This window comes from Drosophila simulans, chromosome X (genome assembly GCF_016746395.2).
Source record: "Drosophila simulans strain w501 chromosome X, Prin_Dsim_3.1, whole genome shotgun sequence".
Taxonomy (NCBI): Eukaryota; Metazoa; Arthropoda; class Insecta; order Diptera; family Drosophilidae; genus Drosophila; species Drosophila simulans.
Genome location: NC_052525.2, coordinates 18176042 through 18200833, shown reverse-complemented (window position 1 = coordinate 18200833; position 24792 = coordinate 18176042). Strand labels below are relative to the sequence as shown.

The 24792-nt window shown below is 46.7% G+C and overlaps 3 protein-coding genes across 4 annotated transcripts; 2 read left to right on the top strand and 1 right to left on the bottom strand.

Moving 5' to 3' along the window:
• Nucleotides 1–4941: 4941 nt before the first annotated feature.
• LOC6726369 (cholecystokinin receptor) lies at nucleotides 4942–23952 on the top strand. Its single transcript, XM_016172385.3, has 5 exons — nucleotides 4942–5667; nucleotides 17478–17678; nucleotides 17740–18075; nucleotides 21977–22274; nucleotides 22352–23952. Exons 1-5 carry the CDS (start codon nucleotides 5325–5327, stop codon nucleotides 22767–22769), a joined length of 1596 nt encoding a protein of 531 aa, XP_016022763.1. The 5' UTR covers nucleotides 4942–5324; the 3' UTR covers nucleotides 22770–23952.
• LOC27209304 (mitochondrial import inner membrane translocase subunit Tim13) lies at nucleotides 5702–6420 on the top strand. Its single transcript, XM_016184749.3, has one exon. The coding sequence runs from the start codon at nucleotides 5807–5809 to the stop codon at nucleotides 6170–6172; it is 366 nt and encodes a 121-aa protein (XP_016022764.1). The 5' UTR covers nucleotides 5702–5806; the 3' UTR covers nucleotides 6173–6420.
• LOC6726370 (probable cytochrome P450 308a1) lies at nucleotides 19784–21584 on the bottom strand. 2 transcript variants are annotated; one of them, XM_002107293.3, is made up of 4 exons: nucleotides 21347–21581; nucleotides 20760–21290; nucleotides 20234–20704; nucleotides 19784–20177 (listed from the first exon to the last, which is right to left on the bottom strand). In XM_002107293.3, the coding sequence occupies exons 1-4, from the start codon at nucleotides 21523–21525 to the stop codon at nucleotides 19889–19891; spliced, it is 1470 nt and encodes a 489-aa protein (XP_002107329.1). In that variant the 5' UTR covers nucleotides 21526–21581; the 3' UTR covers nucleotides 19784–19888. The 2 variants fall into 2 exon arrangements, with proteins under 2 accessions (XP_002107329.1, XP_039152727.1); XM_039296793.2 differs by lacking the exon at nucleotides 19784–20177 and having other exon boundaries at nucleotides 20570–20704; nucleotides 20756–21290; nucleotides 21347–21584.
• Nucleotides 23953–24792: the final 840 nt, after the last annotated feature.

Below are 24792 nucleotides of genomic sequence, written 5' to 3'. Positions count from 1 at the left end.
TATTTGTTGCTTTTTTGGGTTCCGTGGACATGGGACCACCGCTGAGCTGGGCCAATTTATATTTCCTGTGAAGCACGAGCTCTGATTGACAGTCCGGCTAAGCGATTGGGCATCCTGGACTCCTGGCCTCCTACATCCCGGATCCTTGGGGCATCCTGATTGCTCAATTAATATCTATCTATGCTCGATTCCATTCGATTTTCCTGCGAGTGCTTGTTTACCAGATGTTTTGAATTATTAAACGGAGGCCGGAAGCCACAGAAGCCAGGAGAAACCTATTCATTGATTGGGTTGTGTGCGGTGCTTACTCCTTCCCGAATGTCCTTTTGGCTCCTTTTTGAAGCTGGTATTTGCATAGGAATTTCAGGAAGTTGCACCCCCGTCGGTCGACTGGACGTTGGGTTTCATATTTTGTGGGTTTTATTTTTCGAATCAATCGCCGAGAGACTCAGCTAATTAACTGGCTAAGTGAGTGGTTTTTCCTCGGGCGGATTGCAGACTGGCGTTCCCTTTGTTTTCCCTGGAAAAGCTCCACTCGATTTATGTATTTAGCGCCATCGCCCGCAAGACCAAAGTACAAAAAATGAAATAAAAGAAGCAAAGGCGAGGGCGAAGCTGCGAATAAGCACCGAGATTGCTCATTTCAACGTAATTCGAGTTTAGAACAACAAAAGGATCGTAAAATATTGCAGCCAGAACAACGGCAGCCAAGTTAAATAAAAGTTTTCGGCGTTAAGAAGGAATTTCGAGTCGAGTGAAAGCCAAAAAGGATTTTGGGCCAAGTCAATAAACCAAAGGTCCTGGCAGGCGGGTCGCGGGTATTCAAGTCGCTGTTCTGTCTGTCGATGTCCAACCTGGTGGCTGGTATTGACTCGGGACGACTCCCAAGTCCCATCGGACGCTTCTCTCCCTGGAGATCCCTAATTACTTGGCTGCGTAAATATATAAAATTAACTGCCTAATGATATTTATTCGGTGTGGCAAATGAAAATGCCATATCATTAACGTGCAACTCAAGCAGTCGGACGACACCTTTAAACCTTCTCTAGTAAACAGTATCCAGTATCCAGTACGCAGTAACCAGTGCCCAAAGCCAGATGTGCGCCCCATTAGGCCAGCTTTTAGCCGGCTTTCGTTCAGCCGGTAGCAAAAATTTAATATCCATTTGTGTTCTGTGGAAAATCCAAAGCATTTGCCATAATTATCTCGCTCTTCCCGTCCGATTGCGTGTCCCTAAGCCGCCTGCCAGGACCTGTGTGTGTCCGGCTCCTAATGCTGATTGTGATGCTGAGCATACGCAGAAGTGGGCGTAGCTGTCATGCTCCCGCAGCTGGGACACAACAGAAGACAGCGGCGCAGCACCACGCAGCAATTGAATCCCGTGATGCTCATCCCATGCCCTTCACAGCGCTGAGGACGAGGATGAGGGCCAGTGGTTATGGTGATCCCGCTCCTCGGGCGTGGGATATTCCGACCGACCTGCTGCCTGCTGCCTGCTGGGTCATCTTTAATGCGGCAGGGGTCTAATTATGGTCACGTGCTTGGGCAAGTCCATTTCCACGTTACTGCAACACGACTGAAAACACTTTTCACTTTCCAAAACGCGCGTTGAATTGCCATTGCGGTTCTTGATTTTATTTAATTGAATTCTTTTCCATGCAAACTTTTTAAGCTTTCTTATTTGTTGAACAATGATTTTAGATTTCCGAGATTTATTAACGCTCCCTATAAAACGCGAATTCTTCAGCACCATTCGCAATTAGTCTATTTAAGTAAGCCCTTTTGTACAGTTACTACTGAAATTTCTTCTTTGTCACTTTACTATTTTTGATTTGGCCAACTAAAACACATTTTAATTTTAGCCTTTTTATATAATAACGCAAGTTCTTTAGCCAGCGGGCATTACTTTTCTGTTCAAGACTTATCTTTGCAATTGCAATTGCTGTATAATGGACCTCGGAGCGTCCATTTCCACGTAACTGGAATTCGATTAAGGCTCCTTTTCTTTGCCATTTTCTCCCCTCAGTGACCTCTGAACTTTAACCGTTTGTGGATGCATTGTCAATCGGACAGAAAATTCAGGTTGGACATGACTCATGAGCAGAACTTTGTGCCAGCGTAGAATCAATTTACAATTGGCAAACTCCGGGTAGCTTGTTTATTACAGTTCTGTCCTCGGACTATCAGAAAGGAATTGAAGGCAGGACAGTATGGCGGAGTGTCCTTGAGTTGGTGGTTGTGGGTGGGTGGTTGGTGAAATGTCTTTGGTAATAAATGGCTTTGGATCGCGGGAACTAGCAGCTGAAATGGACGATTAATTCATTATTCAGGGGCATTCCCCGACATGCTCATTATGCATTCACAGTGTATCTGTTGCTTCAGCTCTGTTCTTATGGGAATCACTGGCATTACCCATACTATATCTGTATTCGTATCTGTATCTGTATCTGTAGCTGTATCTGTATCTGTGTTCGTAGCTGGCCATTAGCGACGGCAACTGTAATTTTCGGCTGCCTGATTGCATTAACGGCCGGCAATCACTACTCCATAAAGTTTAAAAACAACAACTGAGCCATTGCGAATGCAAATACAATAATTAAAATTAATTAAAGCCCAAAAATAAATAAATAAAATGAAGGCTGGATTGCTGAAGTGCCAACGCAACACGACCGACCGCCAGACAAAAAACAACCGAAACACCCAAAGCCCAAACTCCCCATTTCGATCCGCCCAACGCTTCTGGCCACTTTAATTAATGTTGCAGCATTATTTATGCGCCCGACAAAGTTTGTCTTTCGCGGGAACTTCGCCCAAAGAGTCAAATTGAATTAATCAATTTAGGCAAACGTTAACCCACATTTTTTGGTGGAACACTCGGCAGCGCGGGTGCGAAACTTGCAGATAAAGTGAATCCGCTGGAAAGTTTTCGGGCGCTTGGACGGCCAAAGAATCCGTCTGCAGTTAATTTGGTCCACCAAAGTCGATTACTCGCCTGAACTGGAGCCCAAATAAAGTTTGCAACTTGCAACACAACCTGTTGAGGCCACCAAAGGCGTGGGAGCGGCAAATAAACCACTCGGGTTTCACTTTATGGCTCCTCCAGTGGCGCGAAGTGATTTATAAAATCGGGTCGCAAGGCAAACAAACGGCGACAAAGTCTTTAAATAATGAGCCAAAGGTGTAAGCTGGAAGATGGCAGCTGGAGGGCCACGGAATCACCGGAGGTCCGCTAATTAAGTTGACAAATGTGGCCTTTCGTTGCCTTTTCCGCTCTGGCAGGAGCAGCCACTGATTCCGCAGTTCCTCGGGGAGACATGCAAATTACTCACCCAGCCACTCCAGCCACTCCAACCGATTGCCAAACATCGTGCGGACTCAATCATCTCGTTTGCCCCCGAATGTATGCTATGCTATCCGGTGAAAGCGATTTGTCCTGCTCTCAGGCACTTCCGTAGGATTCTAAACGGGTTTGGCTATACGGGACAGAACTTTAAACAGGGATGTAATGTAATATGATGTACTGAAGTAATGAAGCTATTGCTAATCTTAAGTTCAGATTATGTGCACCGTCTTTTTCGCCGATTCTACTTCTATCACTAAGATTTAAGCCATTGTTTTTTTTTTTTTTTTTTTTTATTAATCGAAATTATTTTATTTAATTGACTAGCGTACTATTACCCTTCTTGGGCAACTTAATCTAATCGGTATCACCTTGCACTATAGGCTGAATGGTACCTTTTTGTGGCCAAATTATAATATAATCAAAACGGAGAGAGATATTTCGTTTTCTGTTTTTTGTATGGGGTTACAATAGGCCGTATCTAATATGATTCCAAAAATTGTGTGCGTGGCACCGCTCGTAATATATATTTTATGGTTTGTAACTCCAGAACGGATAAAGATATTCAATTTAAATCTTCCACTCGATAATTTATCAGACATTGCCTGCCAGTCTGTAGATCTACGATCGCCGATCGATTTAATGCTATAAACGGTCTCCATTTTAAGCCAATCTGTGTACTTTCTTTCAAATGTTGTTTTGCAATGTTTTTTTAATCTGTCCTCACTATCATCAAATACTGAATCAGCTATTGAGATTTTATTTATATCCAGTATTGCCTTCTCTCTTGCACGTTTATTCGCAGCAGAGCACCAAATTTTAAACATTTCCACATTTGAGAACCTGAAGTTGTGACCTAAAAACGTTAATTATAAAAAAAGTGCGCAAAAGTGCACTATAAGATTACATTAGTTATTGTTTCAGCTAATACACCTAAAAGCGCAATTTACAACACTCAACTACATGGACATCCACAAGAAATTCAACAATTCAAAATCACAAACACACAGTACAAACCAGTCCCTTTCGATCCCATTATCACTTGTTTAATAAAAACGTTTCTTTGTTTATTTTTTATTAATTTATAAGTGATTGTGTTGTTTGTAAACAAGGCACTCAGAACAGCTGATATCTTAACCGTGCGGGATTATTTTTAAATTTCTGGTACGCAACACTAAAGTCTAATCTTATACTAACATAATAGCGTAATCAAAACCCATCCTGCCAATGAATTGAATTGAGTCGTCAAAATATATATTCCGAATTAATGTCCTTGTAACAGCGCTTACTCGTTGCCAATTTGGTACCATCACTGAATCGTGGATGACAGCAAATCATCGATTTAGCGACTTTTTTCATATGGTTTTCTCTTAGCAGATTTGTGGGATGTAATAAATGAAGTTCCTTAAACGTGATCGAAAGGATAACTAGAGCTACTACTAGCCCTTAAGCAGCGAACACAGCGTGAATATATCAACAAGTTCAGCTGGCAACATGTTGCCGCGCCTGTGGTGAGTTGGGCCTCTGTGTCCTTTGGCAGCATGTTGCGGTCGCTTGGCGCCGGCTGGTGGTCACAAAAAGCGCCGACGTTTGCCGTCAGTGCTTCGCGAAGATTGCGAGGCGCGACACACATCGCGGAACCCGAACTCCATACGGCTGTGCCGACACTCAATCCCGACCTAAGCCCAATTTTTGTTGCGTGAAGTTGACGAAGTGTGTCCACAGTGCAAGTGCAAGTCCCCGATTGCGAGTGCTGTTCCGGGATCACAAGCGAGCATCCATCTTCGGCCTCACGATTGACGCCTTCTACCGCTTCCTGCGCCAGGCGCTGCCGCTGGCCAGGGAGGCCGCGATCCACCTGAATGGCAGCACCGAGATCTCCGCAGTCGGCGCCGGGGTCACCATCACTGGGACACCCGGCGATCTCCTCAACTACAGCGGGCTGGAATTGGATCTCGGATTGGATCTGGATCTGAATCTGGACATGGACCTAGCCACCACTCCCAGCAGCAGCACCTTGGCGCCGGCCGTAACCGGCAGGACACCGGGGAACAGGAGCGTAGTGCGGGTCAGTGCCGATGTGCCCATCTGGGTGGTGCCCTGCTATTCGGCCATCCTGCTGTGCGCCGTGGTCGGAAACCTGCTGGTGGTGCTAACGCTCGTCCAGAATCGTCGCATGCGCACCATCACCAACGTTTTCCTGCTCAACCTGGCCATCTCGGACATCCTGCTCGGCGTATTCTGCATGCCGGTGACCCTGGTCGGCACTCTGCTGAGGCACTTCATCTTCGGTGAGCTGCTCTGCAAGCTCATCCAGTTTGCTCAGGGTGAGTGGTCCAGGCCAGTAGGCCAGTTCATTTATGTCTTGTCCGTGTCCAAATTAAAAGGTTATCCCAAGCTCCCAACTATAAATTCCGCAATTATTAGTCCCTATCCCGGCGACCGAGTCCCAGAATCGCTTGTCGAATGGCCACGAACCAGCACGACCTCGAGCGGATTCGGCAGCAGATCGTGTTGGCCAACATCCAGGAGCTGATCCAGAAGATGACGCGTCGCTGCTTCGACGTATGTATCGCTATGCCGGAAACGGAGTTGCGCTCCACGGAGCGCGACTGCCTGGCCAACTGTATGGATCGGTTCATGGACTCGGTTCAAGTGGTGTCGAGCCAGTACTTCCGTCGCCGACGTCACCATCAGCAAGTTCGTTTGGCCCGCTCGACCACCTTCTCCGCATCACCAACCGCAGCCGCATCCACATCCATGCCCATATCCGCAGCAGCAACCGAATCTGAGTCCGCATCTAGTGCCTCCAATGACGAAAAGGTCAAATAATGGTTAAGTCTAGACAGATAGCCACGTGTGGAGTTTATTCCAAGTCCAAAACGAAGGCTGCTCCGTCGTAGCCCCAGATCACCTGGGTACCTGGGTGATGGCCATTTGTCTCATTGGTGGTCATACTTTGAGATCTTTGGGAAGACAAGAAAGTGGATTTTCTGCAGGCGTGGCCAACGACGATTCCTTGCTATTGGTCCCTAACAAAATCCTAGTAGAGGCTTCAGTAAATAACGATTGGCAGAAAATAAAGATGTCTTTTACTGTACACTCACTGTGCTGTCAGGTTCTCCTTTAAAATCACCCTTTTGAAATCACTTAGCTAAGCTAAATATTATACACAAAGTAGTGTAGTGGGATGAATATTAGTTTTAGATGTCCATACTGTATATTTTAGATTGTGCGCTTGTGCACATCACTTTTCCACTTAGGAAAACTGAGTCTGCCATCGATTTTACGCACAATTTCCGCGCTTATTTATGGCCTAAATCATATTTTGTTGGCAAGAACGCACTATATCTCGTCTCCCAATCTGCATCCGCCTGAGAATGGCCGTATTTTATGATGGCCCGCATCTGCGTAACGACAGTCGGGGTTTCCCCGAGCAGCGAGCACCGGGCTTTGGGTTCCTCAAGGGTTCAAAAGATTAAATAGGCCCACGCACACAACACACACAAACACGCACTCATACACACGCACTCGCACACTGTAAACATGCGGGGGATGCTCTTTAAAACCATTTTGAACTCAATGAGTGTGCCCAAAACTCAAGTTGGGTCCTTGAAAAGTCCAGTCAGATGGGTAAACATTCTCACCAGACATTAATTTGTGTCTCCAACGCAGATAAGGGTGATGTGGGTGGTGATATTCATCAGATGAGCCCGGTTCAGCCATCTGTGATATGGTTCGCCTTCGGCGTGATTCCATGTCCTGTCGGCAGTGGCACAGAATGGAGCAGAGAAATGGCCCTGACACCTGTCACAAATGCTCATCAGCATTTCGGTTGAGGCCGTTTCAAGGAGCCGAACGGCATTAATTTGCTTATTTAATCAAAGTGCATGCCATCGGACATTCTAATTATTTGCTCAGCGTTTAGGAGAGGTCCTCAACCTGTTTCACCTCCTCGGACTCCTTGGAGGCGCATCCAAACGGAAGATGAAGCTCAGTCCAGGCCAGCCATCCTCCATTCCCGCAAGATTAATCCAGGCTGATCCGCATTTCCAATGCAAATTGCTCGCCCGCCGGGAGCTCTGCTCCTGCTCAGCATTCTGGTCAATTTCCATATGTACGCGGTGTCGATCCGGAGCCTTCTGCTCCTTACCCGGCTCCTGTTACCCTCCCGCCTTGTTCCCTTGTTCCCTTGCTCCTTTGGCATTGAGGCACTCAAGTCGCAGCCTAAGCAGTCTGGAATTGCTTTTAACCGTGGCAATATTGCGAAAATCACTCTGCTATGCAGCGTCACGTCGCGATTTTCTTGTAGTGTTCCGTTCCAAAGCTCCTTTTGCCCACCAGCTCCATCCGCTCCCCTAGCAGCTCCACATCCTTAACGTCCCCTCGCTGATCCTTCTGACATCCTGCCTTGCATTTTCATGACTTGTTTCCTGTTTCCTGCGTTTCCGTTTCAGACGTGCTGGTAATGTTGTTTGTCTTGCTGCAAGTTTGTTTTCGGTACTGCCGGAACCGCTGCTCCCTCCTGTCCCCCCATCCACTGCCCCCGGCATCCTCACGTATCCTGGCGTACCCTGGCATATCCATCTTGGCCGCCCCCGCACTAACTTATTAACAACATAATAACAATGGCTGGCAAACAAGTTGAGCGCTCAGGCACACACATGCCAATTTGTTCAGCAAGCACTCGGCGCTGTCTCGAGCCCCAGAAAGGCCCAGAAAGAGAGCTGGCATTCAGTTTCCAAGGACTCCTCGCCCTCATCCTCATCCGCATCCGCATCCTTGTTCGCATTCCCATTCCTTTCCATCTGTTGCACGGGGCGTCGACTCGTGGGTCGTAAATCTGAAAATGTCATCGCTGGCCGGGCTGAGGCACCAATTTATGGCCATCATCACGTCAAGGTGCAGCGATGTCCTGCCACGTCCCCTTCCTGGCTCCCAACTATTCCACCTGGCTTCTTCCGAAGTGGGCGTGACCGCGCCCCTGGATTTATGATCGTAATTATGCATTTGTGGCCAGTGGCATTTGCATTGGACTCTTGCCACTGCCGACCAATCGCCACCCACTGCCATTCGATTTCATCTTCTTGCTTGCATGAGTAATGTTGGCATTGGCCATTACTTATGCAAATCGAAACCGAAGGATAAACTCCTGTAAGTCCATATTGGTTATAGCTTCTACATATTCGATCTACCAAGAATTTCAACAAATTCTCAAGCGAGCCAGCAATAACAAGCTCAAAGTTAGTCGGAATATGGGGAGCTACTAAAAATACATAGTTGTTGACTTTTGGCTCAGCATTAGAGGTAATAAAACTCAAAACGATGGTCTTTTTATGGTTCTTTTCTTTTTTGCAAGAAATTCCTCCTTGAAAGCGCACATCTTAGCAACTAATATTAGCAACTAGTATTAGCAACTTTGTACCAAAAAGAGTGTTAGAGGAAAGTGTTCCGTTTGATGAACACTTTAAGGCTAGAACATAATCTCAGATAAACTGTTATCTAATTAACTCCATTTGATATCCAATTAAGATACCCATGTGCTGGTAAGACAAAGAAAAGGCTTCTCTGTGGCGCTTAAAAAAGGACATTTGTGTGCGGACATGACATCCTTAGACCAAAGTTTATGGCTTCGGGCCTTAGAATTTTCTCTATTCCACTGCTCGACCTGGTTGCACTTTTTGTCCCCTGGCGGCGGGACGGCCTTGACGGCCTTGAACCCTGACCTGTGGATGGGCCACCCATTGGTGGCGCGTCCAACTCGTCCAAGTCGCTGACAGCTCGGCAAATTAATGATTAATTGAATTTTCCTTGCCTCTGTTTTGGCTGCTATTTTTTTTGGTGTTGTCCGTTCTATTATTTCTTGTTTTCTTGGCAACACAAATACAAATCAGCGCCACGCAGACGTAATCATTAATTAGGCGAGCAGGGAGCAAAGTGTCTCAAAAAATGTGGGCGCAGTGCAATTCCAGCTAGTTCTTCAAGGGCCAAAGGCACTCGTAATGAGCAAATTTATGCACAAACACACAGTTTCTACAGTTTCTGGTGGAGCTTGGCAAACATTAAGGGGCCAAATGGCATAAGTAGTAAAACGAATTGAAATAAGAACTAACCACGATGCTCTTCACTGGCAACTCGTTTTTCTTTTTTTCTATCCCCCCAAACCCCCCCCCCCCCCATGTGGGCGGTACATGTTATTGACGCCCAAAGTGCCGCCCCATGCCACATGCCACCCATCCACGCGCCCACTCAGTTTCTGTTTGGCTCCAAAGTTTGAACGGCATCTGCAGAGAAACGGGCTTATTTGACTGAGGAGGAGGAGGAGGTTGGCGAAGGACGCAATTATTTGAACTTATGTACACAAGTGCACATAAATATATATACATATATATATATATATATATGTATACATACATACTGCGCTGTGTATGCCCGCCATTTTCATGTTCATGTTGTTTTCGCCTTTTAATGAGAGTTAACTGGGCGGGAACTGGAAACTCCACGGCCAGCGATGAATATGAATGCGCCACTCAACTTAATCCCACTCAATCATTATGGGGCAATCGCGTCCAGTTCTTTTTGTCCACGGTTCTGCAATTGTCCTCTCGGCTCGTACACAACCCCAACTTTATTTGCACCGAACCTATCTGTACCGATCTGAATTCGTATTGCATGTCGAACTCGACACTTTATGGCGCACAGAAATTGTTTTGTAAGCGAAATAATGGCAAGTTATGACACCCAGAGTTGCACACAATTGACATGGTTATTGATTTTCAATTATATAAATATTTGCAACTAAGGTAAAAAAGCCTCTGCTGCCACTGCTGCCTCTGCTGCCACTGATGTCCTGTGCAAAAAGCATTTAAATACCGTGTTCATCGGCAATCTGTGTGCTTCTGTGTATTTTCAATTTGCATACACCTGCCCATGAAGAGGCGAAAGTGATGTGTTAAATGAAAATATGCTCCTAATAAACGTTTTTCATCGGTTTCCCGTATAATTGTTTCCTGGCTTTCAACAGTACACTGCACGAAATTTAAAGCTAACGCGCGAGTGGAGCGTGTGGCATGAAACCAATTGAATTCGTCGGTTTTAAAGCCCGTGCCCCATTGATTTCGAGGCAAAAGCTTATATTTGTCAAGATCATAATCAAAGCTGTCGGCCATTAAATAAAATGCCCAACGAGAGAAAAGAAACCCATTAAAAACTGAGCGAATTAAGGCGATATTAAGCGCCGTTTTTTGCGTGTGAGTATTATTTGCGTGGCGAAATGAAATATACTCCTGAGCTGAATTAATGAGACCCGGGAGGCGGGGAGAAGTGGGTGGGCTTTGCGGACAAGCATCTTAAGGCCGCAAGGACATCGGGCACACGGAACACGGAGCATGGAGCATGGAGCATGGCACACGGGCACAAAGGGAATACAAATGAATGGTGATTTTTCAGCTCCTTTTGGCCTTTTGTGGATTTCCATGAGGAAACCATAAAGTGCGGTTGACAGGGCCTAATGTGAAATTAACATGGCTTATATGCAACGCATACTGCTCTGTTGCATTCATGTCAGCCACACACACCCACACAAACATCCATGCACCCAAACATCCACAGCTCAACTGTCCATCTTTTGTAGCGGGTCAAGTTGCCATCAAGAACACGGTTGTGCCACTGCCTCTGCTCATTCTGTTTTCCAGCCAGGTATTGGATCCCGAACACCAGCCACCCGGCCATCCCTACAACTTGCCGCAAATTTCCTTGGACCCAATTTATTTTGCAATTTATCGCTGGATAAAAAGTGACTGCGAAAGGCATTTCAAAGCGGAGGCGCAGGACATTGAAAAAACAGTGCCATGGCAACAATTACGGCGTGTTTAAGTAGCCCGTCTGGGTGAAAGTCACGCCGTGAACTGTCACTTTCTCCCCTTCGCTGGATGGCATAAAAGATAGGTTGTTTATAGTTGGCATCAAACGGAAAAAAGGCCGGGCAAATGTCGCAGATTGAATGGAGTGCTCTGAAGGGAATCGGGGTCACCAAAAGCTGGCTTCAGAGCCCAGAAAGTCAGCTCAACGACTACTAGGTATTATGTGATCAAATGAAAGCGGGAACAACATAAATAAGAAGAAAAGTTAATTGTTATTAGCACATTAAAATTACATCTTAAAAGCATTCTGAACTTGGCTCAAATGAATGTTAGTATAGATCGGGGTCACCAGATATTATATTCCACCTTGTTTTGATAGACAGTTTAGTAGATTGCATCAAAATTTGAAAAGAAGCCAGTCCTCAGGCTGAAAAAGCCCAATTAATAACTTAAATTCTTGGCTGAACGATTAGCATGCATTATTAACTCACAAATTTATCGCATATTATGTACTTTTATGTAGAGAACTCTCAAATTGTGTCACATTCAGCACATTTTCAATTCGTTTAATTAAAGTGTCCAATAAATTAACGCTCGACAAGAAGGACAAACTTAAATGCACTTCAAATGGCGCCGAACCCATCAAGATTTTCCATCAATTTGCAAAAGTGTTGGCCAAAAGTGAGGCTCCCCCACCTGGGAACTTTGTTTCCGTGAACTTTGCACCGGCACGCGGTGAACGCGAAATGCATTATTCACTTTTATGTCTCTTTCCTGAACTGCTGCCCCGGGCAACAAAAAAAAAAAAAGAAAATAAATCAGTTTGCAACTGTAGAATCTTACCTCGACTTCCTGCAGCTACTCGAACTCCAGTTGCAATGTCCTAGTTGCCCACCTCCCTTGGTGATGCAGTGCAGCGGCAGTTGGGCAGTCCGTAAATCGAGCGACATAAAGCGGTCACCCAACAATGGCCATTCGATGGGAGTGCGACAAAGCTTCCACCTAAACTTCCCCGGCCATGTCATGCATGCGAAATGGAGTTCTCGAGGAGCAGCTAGTGAATCTTTAATGGCTTCATCGATTGCGGGGCGACGGAAGCTGCAAAAACTTTCGGTTTTTAAGCTACGCTCGGTTTGGTAGTTGGACACTCGATAAATTTGCCCAATCACCCGAAAAATATGCAACAGCTTTTGGGCTTCAGTCCGCTCTAGTTTTCCAATTAAAATGCAAAGTTCTAGAGTTTCTAAAACTCAATACTCAATGCAGCACGCCCTCGCCGCCGTCGTCATCCTTGGCCATAGAGATCTCACTCGATTTGGCCATAGAGTGTGTAGGACATTTTAATTTGTTGTGTTTTACAATTTGCCCCCATACAAATTCATGTCGATTGAGGCTTTTTCGCCTGAGTCCGCTCAGTTTATGGCACTTTTATAACTCACATGTATGTATGTGCATACGAACATATGTATATACAGACAGGCGAGGACCCCCGGGGCGGTAAAAAAGTTGCTCTCTTTTTCGATGGCCTTAACTTGGCGTATCAATATGTGGGGGGAAAACAATGGGAAGCAATTTTTTCAAATAATTTCACGGGCGAAATCAAAAGGAAGCTGCCCGGGATGAACAACAACACGCGGCGCATCGACCATCTGATACCTCTTGTCTATCCTAGTGCAGAATCCTTTGTGGAGGGTAGTGATCTGTTCATACCATCCATATTCATTCGAAAAAAAAGCGTATCCTTGTGCCTTTTCAATCTGGCCATCTTGCCATCCAGCCATCCTGCCATCGAGCGTCGAAAAGGCCAAACTTTTGCACAACCGTTTTTTATTGTTGACTCAAATTTGGAATTATTTTTATTTGAGCACCGTGGAGGGACACACGCACTGAGTCCATAAAAATTCACTTTCAGTTATGTGGCAGTGGGTGTAACTGGAAATGCCGAAAGATGGACTTATTGTCATTGAGTATCGCATCGAATGGGGCGCTAAATCAAAAACAACGACCAGAGGGCAATCCGGAATTGGATTGGTTTCGAAATCTGGAATTCGCGGCGGGGGAAATTGAAAATGGGCCATGTTTTGGCAATCGATTTGCATGCGCCGCTTAAAGTCATTTCCAATTTGATAATCATAATTCATGAAGCTATTTTGTATTGCAATTTTCGCATATAAATTACATTAAATATTTACGTCAGCCGTGAAAAATACATAAATAGTGCGTCTGCTGAGTGCGCCGAGTCCTTTGTATCCGCATATCCTGTTCAAACAATACTGCGCTAGAGTCGAAATCCAAATATTTGCGCAGCAAATGAAAAGCATTTAAATCCGGTCGCAGAGGTTAACCGTAGTAGTTTTTAAGCCGCCTGGCCGCCGCACCCGGCAAACTTTTCGATCCACTCTCGCAACTAGCAGCAATTAGCTGCGGTCGCATTTCATTGTGCTCCCACTATTTGCACTAAACTTTACACTCATTAAACAGGCGAGAAATTATTGCAGCGAAGTGTCCGGGATTAAAGTGTTGCATCTGATCCCGCCGCCAGCCGGATGATGAGGCGATGGCGCGATGGGTTTCTGGCAGTCGGCCGCACTTTTAATTGGTATTCAACTTTCTCCTTTGACCTCACAACTCACAACTTGCTCGTAATTTACCAACCAAGTAAGCGACTTTCCCAGCTCCGTTCCGACCTGCTTGGTCACCTCAAAAGCTGAAGCCGGGAAGACTGCGCGCTAAGCCGCACTCAAAGGTTGCCTCTGTGTTTGCCTTTGCCGAGTTGAGATGAAGATAAACAGAAATAAATGAAATGTTACATTTGTGTACCTGGAAAATATTCACAAGCCAAGTTTTGTAAATTAAATTATACATTTATATTTTAGTGCAGTGCTTGGAAAATCCCCAAGACGTTGGTGTTGCATTAAAAATAAAGTGCTAAAAAGTATGCAATACAGAATTGATTCATCTGAATATTGAGTTAGTAGTATCTTCATTTTGCATTCATTTTGATTTATATGCTTAAATCATAGCATCTAAATCTATCAAAGCATACTTTCAGACACCTTTACCTTCCCTAGCTTCTTTAGATTTATTCAACCCTCAACTATTTCTATCACAAGACATTCTCTCAGTGTACATGCGGTGGGTATTCCCAAAAGTTTAGGCAAATTGCCCGTGGCACTTGGCTTGCCAGAAACGGATGCCTGTCGAAGTGCAGCTAGTTCTTTTGGCAAAGGCCAGTTATACTTTTGCGGTTGTTAGCTTAATTTAATGTAACTTTCGACATGGTCAGATGGAGTCGAAAGGTGAGAGCGGTGTATCTGGAGAAGATCGAAAAGCAAATAACCAGCCGGAAAATGTTTGGCCACAACGCTCTGAGGAGAATCCACTTGGCCTTTCGAGTGGATGGGTGGATAGATGGATGGTTGATGGATGGAAACCGGAGCAGCTGCCCACCTCCAGAGCACACGCACAGCACAATTAGCAGTTATGAAAAGTTGAAAGTTCATTTTGTGCAGCACCAAAACGAAAATGTGATGAAAAGTTCGCACTGACCTTTTGGAATTTTTCATTGTGAACGAAGAGCTGGCCGAAAATGATTTTGCCAAAAAGCCGTGGGCGACAATAAACAGATGAAGTCTGAGGCATGTTTGCGGTCCACTTAATTGCAGGCCAAGAAGCTCATGAAATACTCTGGTAGCCACAAACTGGATGCTCCATCCGTAGACCAAGCGAAATTATGGGATTCACTCGCAGAGGGAATGTGCAACAAAGCAACTAAAATGTGGGATTTTCCATTTGAAAGCCCACACTTTCGTTTGATTTGCCACAGTTTGCAGCATGTATGTATAAAGTTATATCCGCACTGCCCGGATATTTCTGCATGGCAGAACCATTTCAAGTTTGTCACTCGAACACGCACCCAAGTGCAGAACGCCAGCATGTGAGGATGCGAAATGCCAGGACACGCGGAGGTGGCTGGTGGCTTTTCGATGGCGGAGGATGGTCAAGCCACGAGGGGCACCGAAACGGGAACCCGGCTCATTGTCATTTTCCGACCCGAGTTGGCTTTGAGCACCTGAGAACCAGTCGACCCAGTCGACCAGTCGGCCAGTCTACCTGTCGACCAAATGTGGACACAGGCTCCATTCGAGATGACTGCTCGTCAACAGAGCCATCAAATTGTCATTTTCCGAACAAACGCGTTGGCTTCCACTCGAAATTGGCCGAAAAATAAATGTCCTTATAAATCACTCGTCTTTTGTCTTTAAAATATAATTTAAATTCAGTGAATAAAATACGCAATAACCAATTCATTCGCTAACAAAAACTATGTTGGCTTATAATTTATGCCCAATTTATTATGAACTCGAAAAAAAGATATGAAGATTTGATATTTATATGCCTAAAAATACCATATATATTACCAGTTTTTATTGATAAACATAAACAAATCCTTAGATAAAGCCCATAAAATAATATTCTTAAGAATTTTAAACCAAACCCCAAATAATTTATATAGATTTCTTTATAACCCTAATCTTTTGCACACCAAACTAAACGTTGAATTGGCAACAGAATTGTTAATAGTACATAAATCACAACTTATCACTTTGAAAAACAACCATTAAAAATGCTATTTAAAAGCAGACAAACAGCGTAGGATGTCTAATACATTTTTGCTGGGATTTGGCTCTTCTTTGGCGATCTGTCATGTTTTTGAAGTAGGTCCTCGTCCTCGACAGCAACGTCTGCCAGATAAGAAATGCATATTTAATAATTTTATTCTTTCACTCAGCAGGGGCCCTAGGAGCTTAGCTTGTTTTATGACTCTGCGACAAAATAATCCCGAGCAAAAGGTTGGAAGTGGGAAATCACAGGTTCCAAGGGGGCAGATTATCAGGGATACAACAGAGATGTGTGCTCGACTTAGCTGGCATTATGGAAAGCTCGTGTGGAAAAATTGGCCCAAACCAGCACACAACACAAAAATGGCCAAGTCAAAGTTCTCGATGTCGATGTTGTTTGCCTTCAATCAGCGATTCTATTTACGAGTGCCAAAATTCGACACAGTTTTCCGCTTAGCCATTTGCCATTTTTCCACTTGCCACTTGCCGCTTTTCACTGCCGGCTGCCACGCCCCTCCGGAACGCCAGGAAAATGGGCGTGCGAGTATTTTGCCTTTCGTTGAATTCATTGTTAGCCCACGTTGCGGTCCGGTTTCTATTTTCAGTATATCCATAAAATTAACATTTTTGTTGCGGACTCTCAAAATCACTGAGCCATGGTCCTCGTGGTCCTCCAGTTTGCATTTCCCAGCCAAAAGGAAGGCGGCAAGGGGCAAAGGGGCAAAGGGGTAGAGGGTGCGTATATGGCGGCGCCACGCGACGGAGCTAAATTTAATTTTGTTAATGAGCTCGGCTCGTTCCGTTTCATCATCCCGCCAGCCAGCCAGCCAGCCAGGCACACTCTGCCGTCCTACTATTTTGCATTCGCAATTCTAAAAGCCTCAACCCGTTTTTGAGGTGGTCCATGGTTCCAGAATCCACTTGCCAACTGGAGCGAGTGTGTGTGCGTGTGTTTTGGCCTTTATTGCGCTCTTGGTGCCCGCCAGGATTAGGCTGTGGATAGGCATTGGGAATGGGGTTGGGGAATGGGAATGGGACTGGGGGATTGCCATTGGGATGGCGATTAGAACGACAATGGACCATTGCCGGAAACACTTGAAAACTGTTCGTGTGTTGGCTGGGGACTTTGATTAAAAGCGGCACCATTGCTATCATAGCGGCAAGCCGAAAAGCAGAAAACAGAAAAAAAAAATTAGGGAAAATAAACAAGTTGGATCTGACAAAGACATTAACATTTTAATTGTTCCGGCAACGCAATGGAGTCGCGTGGACCAAGCGGAACAATTGCCAATGAGTGAGCTCGAATAAAAGTTTATGGGGGGAAGCGAAGGGCAGTCGGCAAAATGGCCATTAATATTGGAGCCATAAAAGTCAAAACTTTTCGACGGGTGGCAAATGGCAGGCGTGGATTAGCAATATATCCCATGCCGCCGGGAAATTGACCCCAGTCATTATTTGCCACAGAGATGATTATGCTAGGCAATAAACAAATTTAAACTTTGAATTTATCTAATTAAGCTGCTCGATTTGTGAATGAAAATGGCAAAGTTACATTTACAAAAAGTAAACATATTTCGTTTAATGTAAATATTGTAGTTACTCTTAGATTTTTGTATCGGTTGGTAACTTCTCTGATTTTCCAATTTATTTCAGCCGCCTCCGTGGCCGTTTCCTCCTGGACACTGGTGGCCATCTCCTGCGAGCGCTACTACGCCATCTGCCATCCGCTGAGGTCGCGCACCTGGCAGACGATCAACCACGCCAACAAGATCATCGCCATCATCTGGCTGGGGAGTCTGGTGTGCATGACGCCCATCGCCGCCTTTAGCCAGCTGATGCCGACCAGTCGACCAGGTGAGTGTGCGCCGGTCTGCGCGAGGACACTAATCTAGGAACTAACCCCCTGTCTGGCCAGGACTTCGCAAGTGCCGCGAGCAGTGGCCGGCGGACAGCCTCAACTACGAGCGGGCCTACAACCTGTTCCTGGATCTGGCCCTGCTGGTCCTACCGCTGCTGGCTCTGAGCTTCACCTATCTGTTCATCACCCGCACCCTGTACGTGAGCATGCGCAACGAGCGAGCCATGAACTTTGGCAGCAGTGGGCCGGAGGTCACCTCCTCCTCCGCCGCTGTCGCAGGAGCCGGCAGCCAGCGACGCGCCAACGGAAGCCACTGTCAGTCCCTCGACACGATTGTGCCACACCAGCACAATCCCCACCAGCAGCACCATCACCATTCCCAGTACTACTATGGTAAGGGGTTTATGCTTATTTTTTGAGATATTCGTAGATTTTTTTGTCAGCCAGCTGGGTCATTCTGGGAATTCTGGGTTCAGAGGGTTCAGTGGCGTAGCATTAATAGTTGCGACTGTTGCCGGGGCAGGGGGCGTCATTCGGGATTAGCTCAACTACTGAGCTTATCCGAGGAGCCAAAGCCCCCGAACTGCGTCACACACAATTTGCACGGCAAAGTTTCCCACGCACGAAAAGATTCGAGTGTCGACGACTCCTGCCTAAATCGCGGAAGTGAATTGAATGGCTGGCTGGGGGATGGGGGATGGGGAAAGGGGGCTAAAGCCTGGAGGAGCACTCTGTCCAAGTTTTCCAAGTGTGTGTACAAAGAGACAATAGCAAGCGAAAGCTCCCGGCGTTTTTACTTTCATTTGCATTCGCATCGCCGGCTTTAAGAGCACTCCCCATGGCTAGATGGCTCCTTCCCCCAACCACGGCGCATCCACGGCCCATCCTCTCCAGCTGCGGATGCTGTGAATAATCCCCAGATTATGGGCACAAAAATTCTAGGCAGCCCAAGGCAAAGCCGGCGCAAATCAATTCTGCTAATTCGCCTTTAATGCCGCCTTAAAGCGTGCTCCCAATATACATATATACATATCTATGTAAATTCAGAATATAGTAGATGCTCGGCTGCAGCAGACAGGCTTGGCTGTAAATATAGAACAGTCCCTGTGGAGAGGCCTGCTGAAGAGGAACCTCCGCGGTGCTCCTCGGTGGATGCGAGTTGGTAACGTGACGTGTATGATAAATGCACACCCACAAGGCGAAGTCAACCGTAGAGTCCCCGTGGAAATCACAGTGAGCCTACCGAGCAGCGGACTTACTTTAATCTTCGAGAATATTACTCTGCCGCTGGTTCAATTAATGTTGGTTAGAGGAGCTCCTGCCACGAAGATGAAGGCAGTGGAGCAGTGGGTCCCCGGGCGACTCATTTGCATGAAAGGGTTGGCGCCTCCAGGTGGTAAGTCCTTTATGCGAAATGGAAAGTGTGCATTAGCATAGACCTTCACTTGCCGCACTGAATTATCGCAGCTCTCGAGGATTCATCGAGCGATTCATTTCCCTTCCTAGGCAACTGACCCCGCTTGACCCATGGACCAGCACGGACATGCCAGTCCGCCCGCTGTTAAAAAGGTCAATTTAAATGCCGTAAATTATGCACGAGACGAGCATTTAAGCGCTCGTTAAAGGCCGTTATCCCATTGCCAGGATTCACCACTGGAGCCCGTGGGACGCGTGGCACTCATTTTCACACATACTCGCACTCCGTCCGCCTTTCTGTGTGACAATAAATTTGATTAAATTTTTAACTTTCTCGTTCCGTTTAAGGCCATAACGTTTGACATTACCCCGTCATAAATTTCCAAGCCAAAGAGCATTTATGTGTGTCGGCCGGGTCGCAAATGTCCCATCGCCGAACAAGCTGAACAATTTCATGGAAATTGCCATATTATTAGCAGCTCCACACGGCCTCCACTATTCGTGCCAAGAATCCGCATGCTATCATCCGCAAACTGCGCTTTTGATGGCAATTTAAATTATGCTCAGCTGAACTACTCGCCCAACCGCAAACGGCAATAAAATTGTGAGGTTGTATATGGTCTCATTCCGCACTTGAGTATCCATTTCCTTCTTACATGCATCCCAAATGATTACCCTCACAAGCTGATAGCTACGAATATATAGTATCCTTTCTATGTAACATCTACAATGTAGGTACAACTTTAGCACAGATTTCGTGATATAGGGATATAATCCCTTAAGTGCATCATTAATATCTACGTGTCCTTCTCTTGAAACGCAGCCAAATGCCTTTTCTGCTGGCGGTGAGGAAGGTGAGCGGAGACACCTCCACCCTGCACTGATCCTCATCCGCCAGCAGGACGCAGTGGTCCTGCAGGAGTGTGGCCAGTGCAGCCTTCGTCTGGAGCAGGCCAAGTCGCATTCCCGGACACATACGTGGTCCAGCACCGAAGCCCAGAAACCGACAGCCCACTGGTGGCTGAATCAGAAAGCGTTCTGGACGAAACTGGTTGGGTGCCGGATACAATGCAGGATCTCTGAAAAGGAAAAGTATTGTAGTTCGACCATCTGAGGTTTAGGGGATGTCACCTACAGATGAATGGCCTGAACGGGCAGCACCAGCACGGTGCCCAATTGCACCTTAAGTTCGCTGCTCGCTCCTGGTTTCTGGGCAGGAAGGGTGAATGACTTGATGCAGCGCTTCTGCAGAGCCTGCATGGCCGGATGAAGACGCAGTGCCTCCAAGAGCGCAGCTTCGCTAAAGCGAAGTTCACACAGAGCCACTGGGTCCATCAGATTACCAGCGTTGCGCTGGGCCACTTCATCCAATTCGATGTGTAGCCGTCGCTGTGCATCCTCATTGAGGGCCAATTCGTAGAGAGCAAATGCCAGGAGCATCGCCGAGGTTTCGTAGCCCTCTAGTAGGAGAGTAGTGGCATGTCCTGCTAGCTCCTCCGTTCCCAAGCCCCTTTTGCTCTCCGCCAGCCATTGCAGGAGGTTGTCGCCACCACTTCTAGCTTCCACCAATTCCCTGAACCACTGCTGCAGGGAAAGGGGTACGTATCTGTAAAGGGATAATGGATCAAAGGTTACGCATTGGGGGGTTCCACATTACCAACCGGTGGCCAATGAGTCTACCCAATCGAGGCGAGTGCAACAGTGACATGGTCTCCAGCAAACTCCAAACACTTGGCTGAAAGAGCGGAGCGAGCCATTCCAGCCAACGACTTGGTGGAGCCATCCTCTTGTGACTCCCCAGGCAATGTGCATCCAGACCAAAGATCGCGGAGGCAACCACTTGCAGCGTATAACGCGTGGCCAAATCCTTGGCCTCGAAGCGTCCAAGGGGCACCTGATCCCGGAGCAACTGACATGCTCTGGCCACATGCGGCAAGGTCTGACGCACTCGACTGGGTGTGAAGAGCGGCACCAGGTCGGCCCGCAAGACTCGCCAGCGGTCCCCGTTGGCGATAAAGGGATTGTGGCTAGCCAGGACATCGCGCTGGTGGTCCACATAAACGGCGTTGTCCGCACAGTCGGCAAAGTTACGGCCCACCAGGATCTGGCGCAGCAAGTCCTGGTCACGCACCAGAATGGCGGGTTCGTTAAACAGGCGATAGAAAGCCACATATTTCAGGCCCGGATTCCGACTGTCAAAAAAGGTTCATTACACGTGGCCTTAAAGGACTCTTTACGCTAATCTTACGTATAGATTTCCTGGTAAATCTCTCCATATGAGCGGCGGCCCAGGGCAAAGTCCAACATATTCCCAACCAGTGGCCAGCCAAAGGGTGCCACCAGTCCCAGGCGACGCCAGTGATTGCCCTGCCATTTCCAAAACAGGAGCGTGGCGGCCAAAAGGATAAATAGCAGCAGTGGCAGCATTATCGATGAGCATCTGAAAAGCTTGAAAGGCAAAATCCCACTCAACTTGCATTCCCAGTTCAGCTGAATACCTCAAAGCAGCTGAGAGTGAACCACATTGCGTGCTTCCATGATTGCGCCTCATTAGCCTCGTAATTGCTGTATATCAATCAACTGACTGGTATGTTTCAATCACGCAAGATTCGAGACAGCTAACATTGGGCATGGCATTAAAAATGTATATTGAATTAATTTCTATACCTACTATGGTTCAATACATATATTTTCCGATAATAATCCTAGTATTTTAACTTTTAAATGCATTGTTTAGTTCGTTTAGTTTCAATCCATTTAATACATTTCTTATGTTCAAAGTTTTTTTCCGTGCTTATTATTCAATTTGACAAATCTATCTATTTGCGAGACAAATCAGATGTGTTTTGTGGATACCCTGTAACTTCCTATCTTGCAGATTACGGCCATTGTGGCAGCAAACGGCGATTGATCGGCGGAGGAGGTCCCTGCGAAGGAAGGAGGCATCTGTACTGCATGCGGAGCGCATCCGTGAAGTCCCTGCGCCATCAGCAGATCAACGGAGGAGGAGGAACCGTAAGCGGAACGGGAGCTGGAAATGGCGAGTGCTGCAGCCGGGTGCACAGGATGCGCCACCAGATGCAGCTGCAGCAGCAGGGCTACGTGAGCGACAATGAATCCCGGCGCAAGTCCTTGTCGCAGCCCAGTCTGCGGATCACGGAGGCGGGACTGCGGAGGTGAGTGCTCCAGAGGATTCTTAGCCACATGACCTACCGATTCGTGTGTCAATTTTCGCTTGCACGGTACCTTGCAGATCCAACGAAACCAAGAGTCTGGAGAGCAAGAAGCGTGTGGTCAAGATGCTGTTCGTCCTGGTCCTGGAGTTCTTCATATGCTGGACGCCGCTGTACGTGATCAACACAATGACCATGCTGCTGGGGCCGACGGTGTACGAGTACGTAGGCTACACCTCCATCAGTTTCCTCCAGCTGCTGGCCTACTCCTCCAGCTGCTGCAACCCGATCACCTACTGCTTCATGAACGCCAGCTTCCGGCGCGCCTTCGTGGACACCTTCAAGGGGATGCGGGTGTGCGAGCGGCTGTGCGCTCCCTGCTGCTTCTGGCGGCGACGCTCCAAGAACGAGACGAACCTGTCGGTGGCCGGCAACTCGATTGCGCTGGCCAACTCGGTCATGTCCAGCCACACGATCCTGGAGAGTCCGCGACTCTGAGCCAGCCGCCGCCGACGGCATATGGCCGAGTCGGAGTCACTTTAGGTTACCAATGGGTACGGATCGGCAGCGCCAATATGTGATGATGCAATGTAACTGCAATAGAAACTGTGGTTGTCAACGACATTCCGCCGCGTTCTGAATGTGTGTGGAAGTGGCCAGATGGATAGGTGGGTGGATGGAGGAGGTGCCGTGGCAATTGCCCCTCCAAATTGCTCTTCATCTTACCGATAAGTATTTTAATATATGCGTATGTGTGTATGCTTAGAGTTGCGCTAAAGCGCTTTATTCCGTGTGAGTTATTCGACTTTGACCTCGCGTTCCATGTGTTTACACCTTAAGGTGGGTGCAACCAGTCATGCCAATCTAAATTGAGATCGCCACACGCTATGGGGAATGGAAAATGCTCAGCTGGATAAAGATTTTTAAACAAACAATAGGCTAAGAAATCAGCACAATGGTTTCATGACATGGTCACAGTATTCAAGCCAACAAAATGACTTCCGAGTGAAAGAGCTCCATAAAGTGTTTTAATTTATGGAAAATGTTATATGTGTTGCAAGGATTTGTTGGTTCGAAACTGGAGTTACTTCAAAAGTTGGTAAATACTCATTCGTCCCACATGTCGTATGAGTGATATTTAAGCTATCCGACCATTGTGCTGCACTTTATAAATTTATTTCCACACTTTTACCTTCCAGAGATCAATCCCAAAAGCAAAAAGGTATTCTGATCACGGTGCAGTGAAAGGTTTCAATGAATCAAGAAGCATTTGACAGCAGGCTGATTTTACAGGGTACACAAGGAAGTCCACTCTCAAACGGATTCCTATCATTCAAAAATGGTTGTCAGACGGAGCTTATGGAGCGGCAGACACTCCGAGGTCCAAAACTAAATTAAGAAGCCCGATCGGGTGCCAAAATCCAATTTTAAGTAGATGAAAGTAGCTGGAAATGCCAATCGGATATATTTGGGCGGGACTAGCATGGTGGACTTTAGGCACACTAAATACATAAATGGCATATAGTATACAAACAAGCGTTTCATTTTAGCTCTCACCCACTTCAACGAAAACTGGCAATTGCAATTATTAATCTGATATTTGTATATGTTTAGATCTCGGTGTTTTTATGTAAATACGATGAAATCAAATCGAATAAAACGACAACTTACTTCGGGTTCATTCAGCAAAGCGTTGTATACTTTCGGGCCGCTGTCTCTCCATTTGGGCAGCTTCAGCTGGCTTATTTGGCCAAGGCGTCCATGTAATCCAAAAAGTAGTACATGCCGGAGGCTAATTGATTGCCTGCCAGTTCGGCCTCACCTCGCCATTAACTCCGTAGCCCTGCCATTTGGGCCAACAGGGCAACTGGATATTTTGGGGGCCAAAGTGCAGGAGGATGGATGCAAATCGCACACATTGTTGACCATTTCCTGCTAATGACTTGGGCATTAATTTCGCTGCTGCATGCGATGGTCTCTGGTAAGTGGAGTGGCATCCAGTTATTGAGCTGTCAGCCACAGAAAAAACTGTGTGGCAATCTGTGAATGGGAATGAGGATGAGTTCTATTCATCGGCCATCATCATCGCAAGGCAAGCCAATTCTAGTAAAGGCGGCACCGCAAATAGCCGTATCCGCACAAAGTTGGAATGAGTCTCAGAATGGATCGATAGACGCACTGGCCATGGGATAAATCAATTGCCACTTTGAGGACAGCAAATGAATTGGTCTGTGGCCAGGCCGAACGCTGATTGATGAACTACAACTACGAGTTCGCCGGGAAAATCCGTAGCAAATTCCAGCACTGTTTCAATCGCAGGTACCCCGAGTCCTTTGGTCCTTTGCGGTCTGCCTGGCAATCACTCATGATTGCCGAATGCCTAATTGCCGCTGCCATTGAAATTCGCCCAACTGCCGTCCGCCATCCCATCGACTGCAACTGCATGCGTAATCGGCTTGGGTGTAATCCTCCGGGGTTCTCCGCTCATTCACTCCGCATCGCACATATCATTCCGTACATG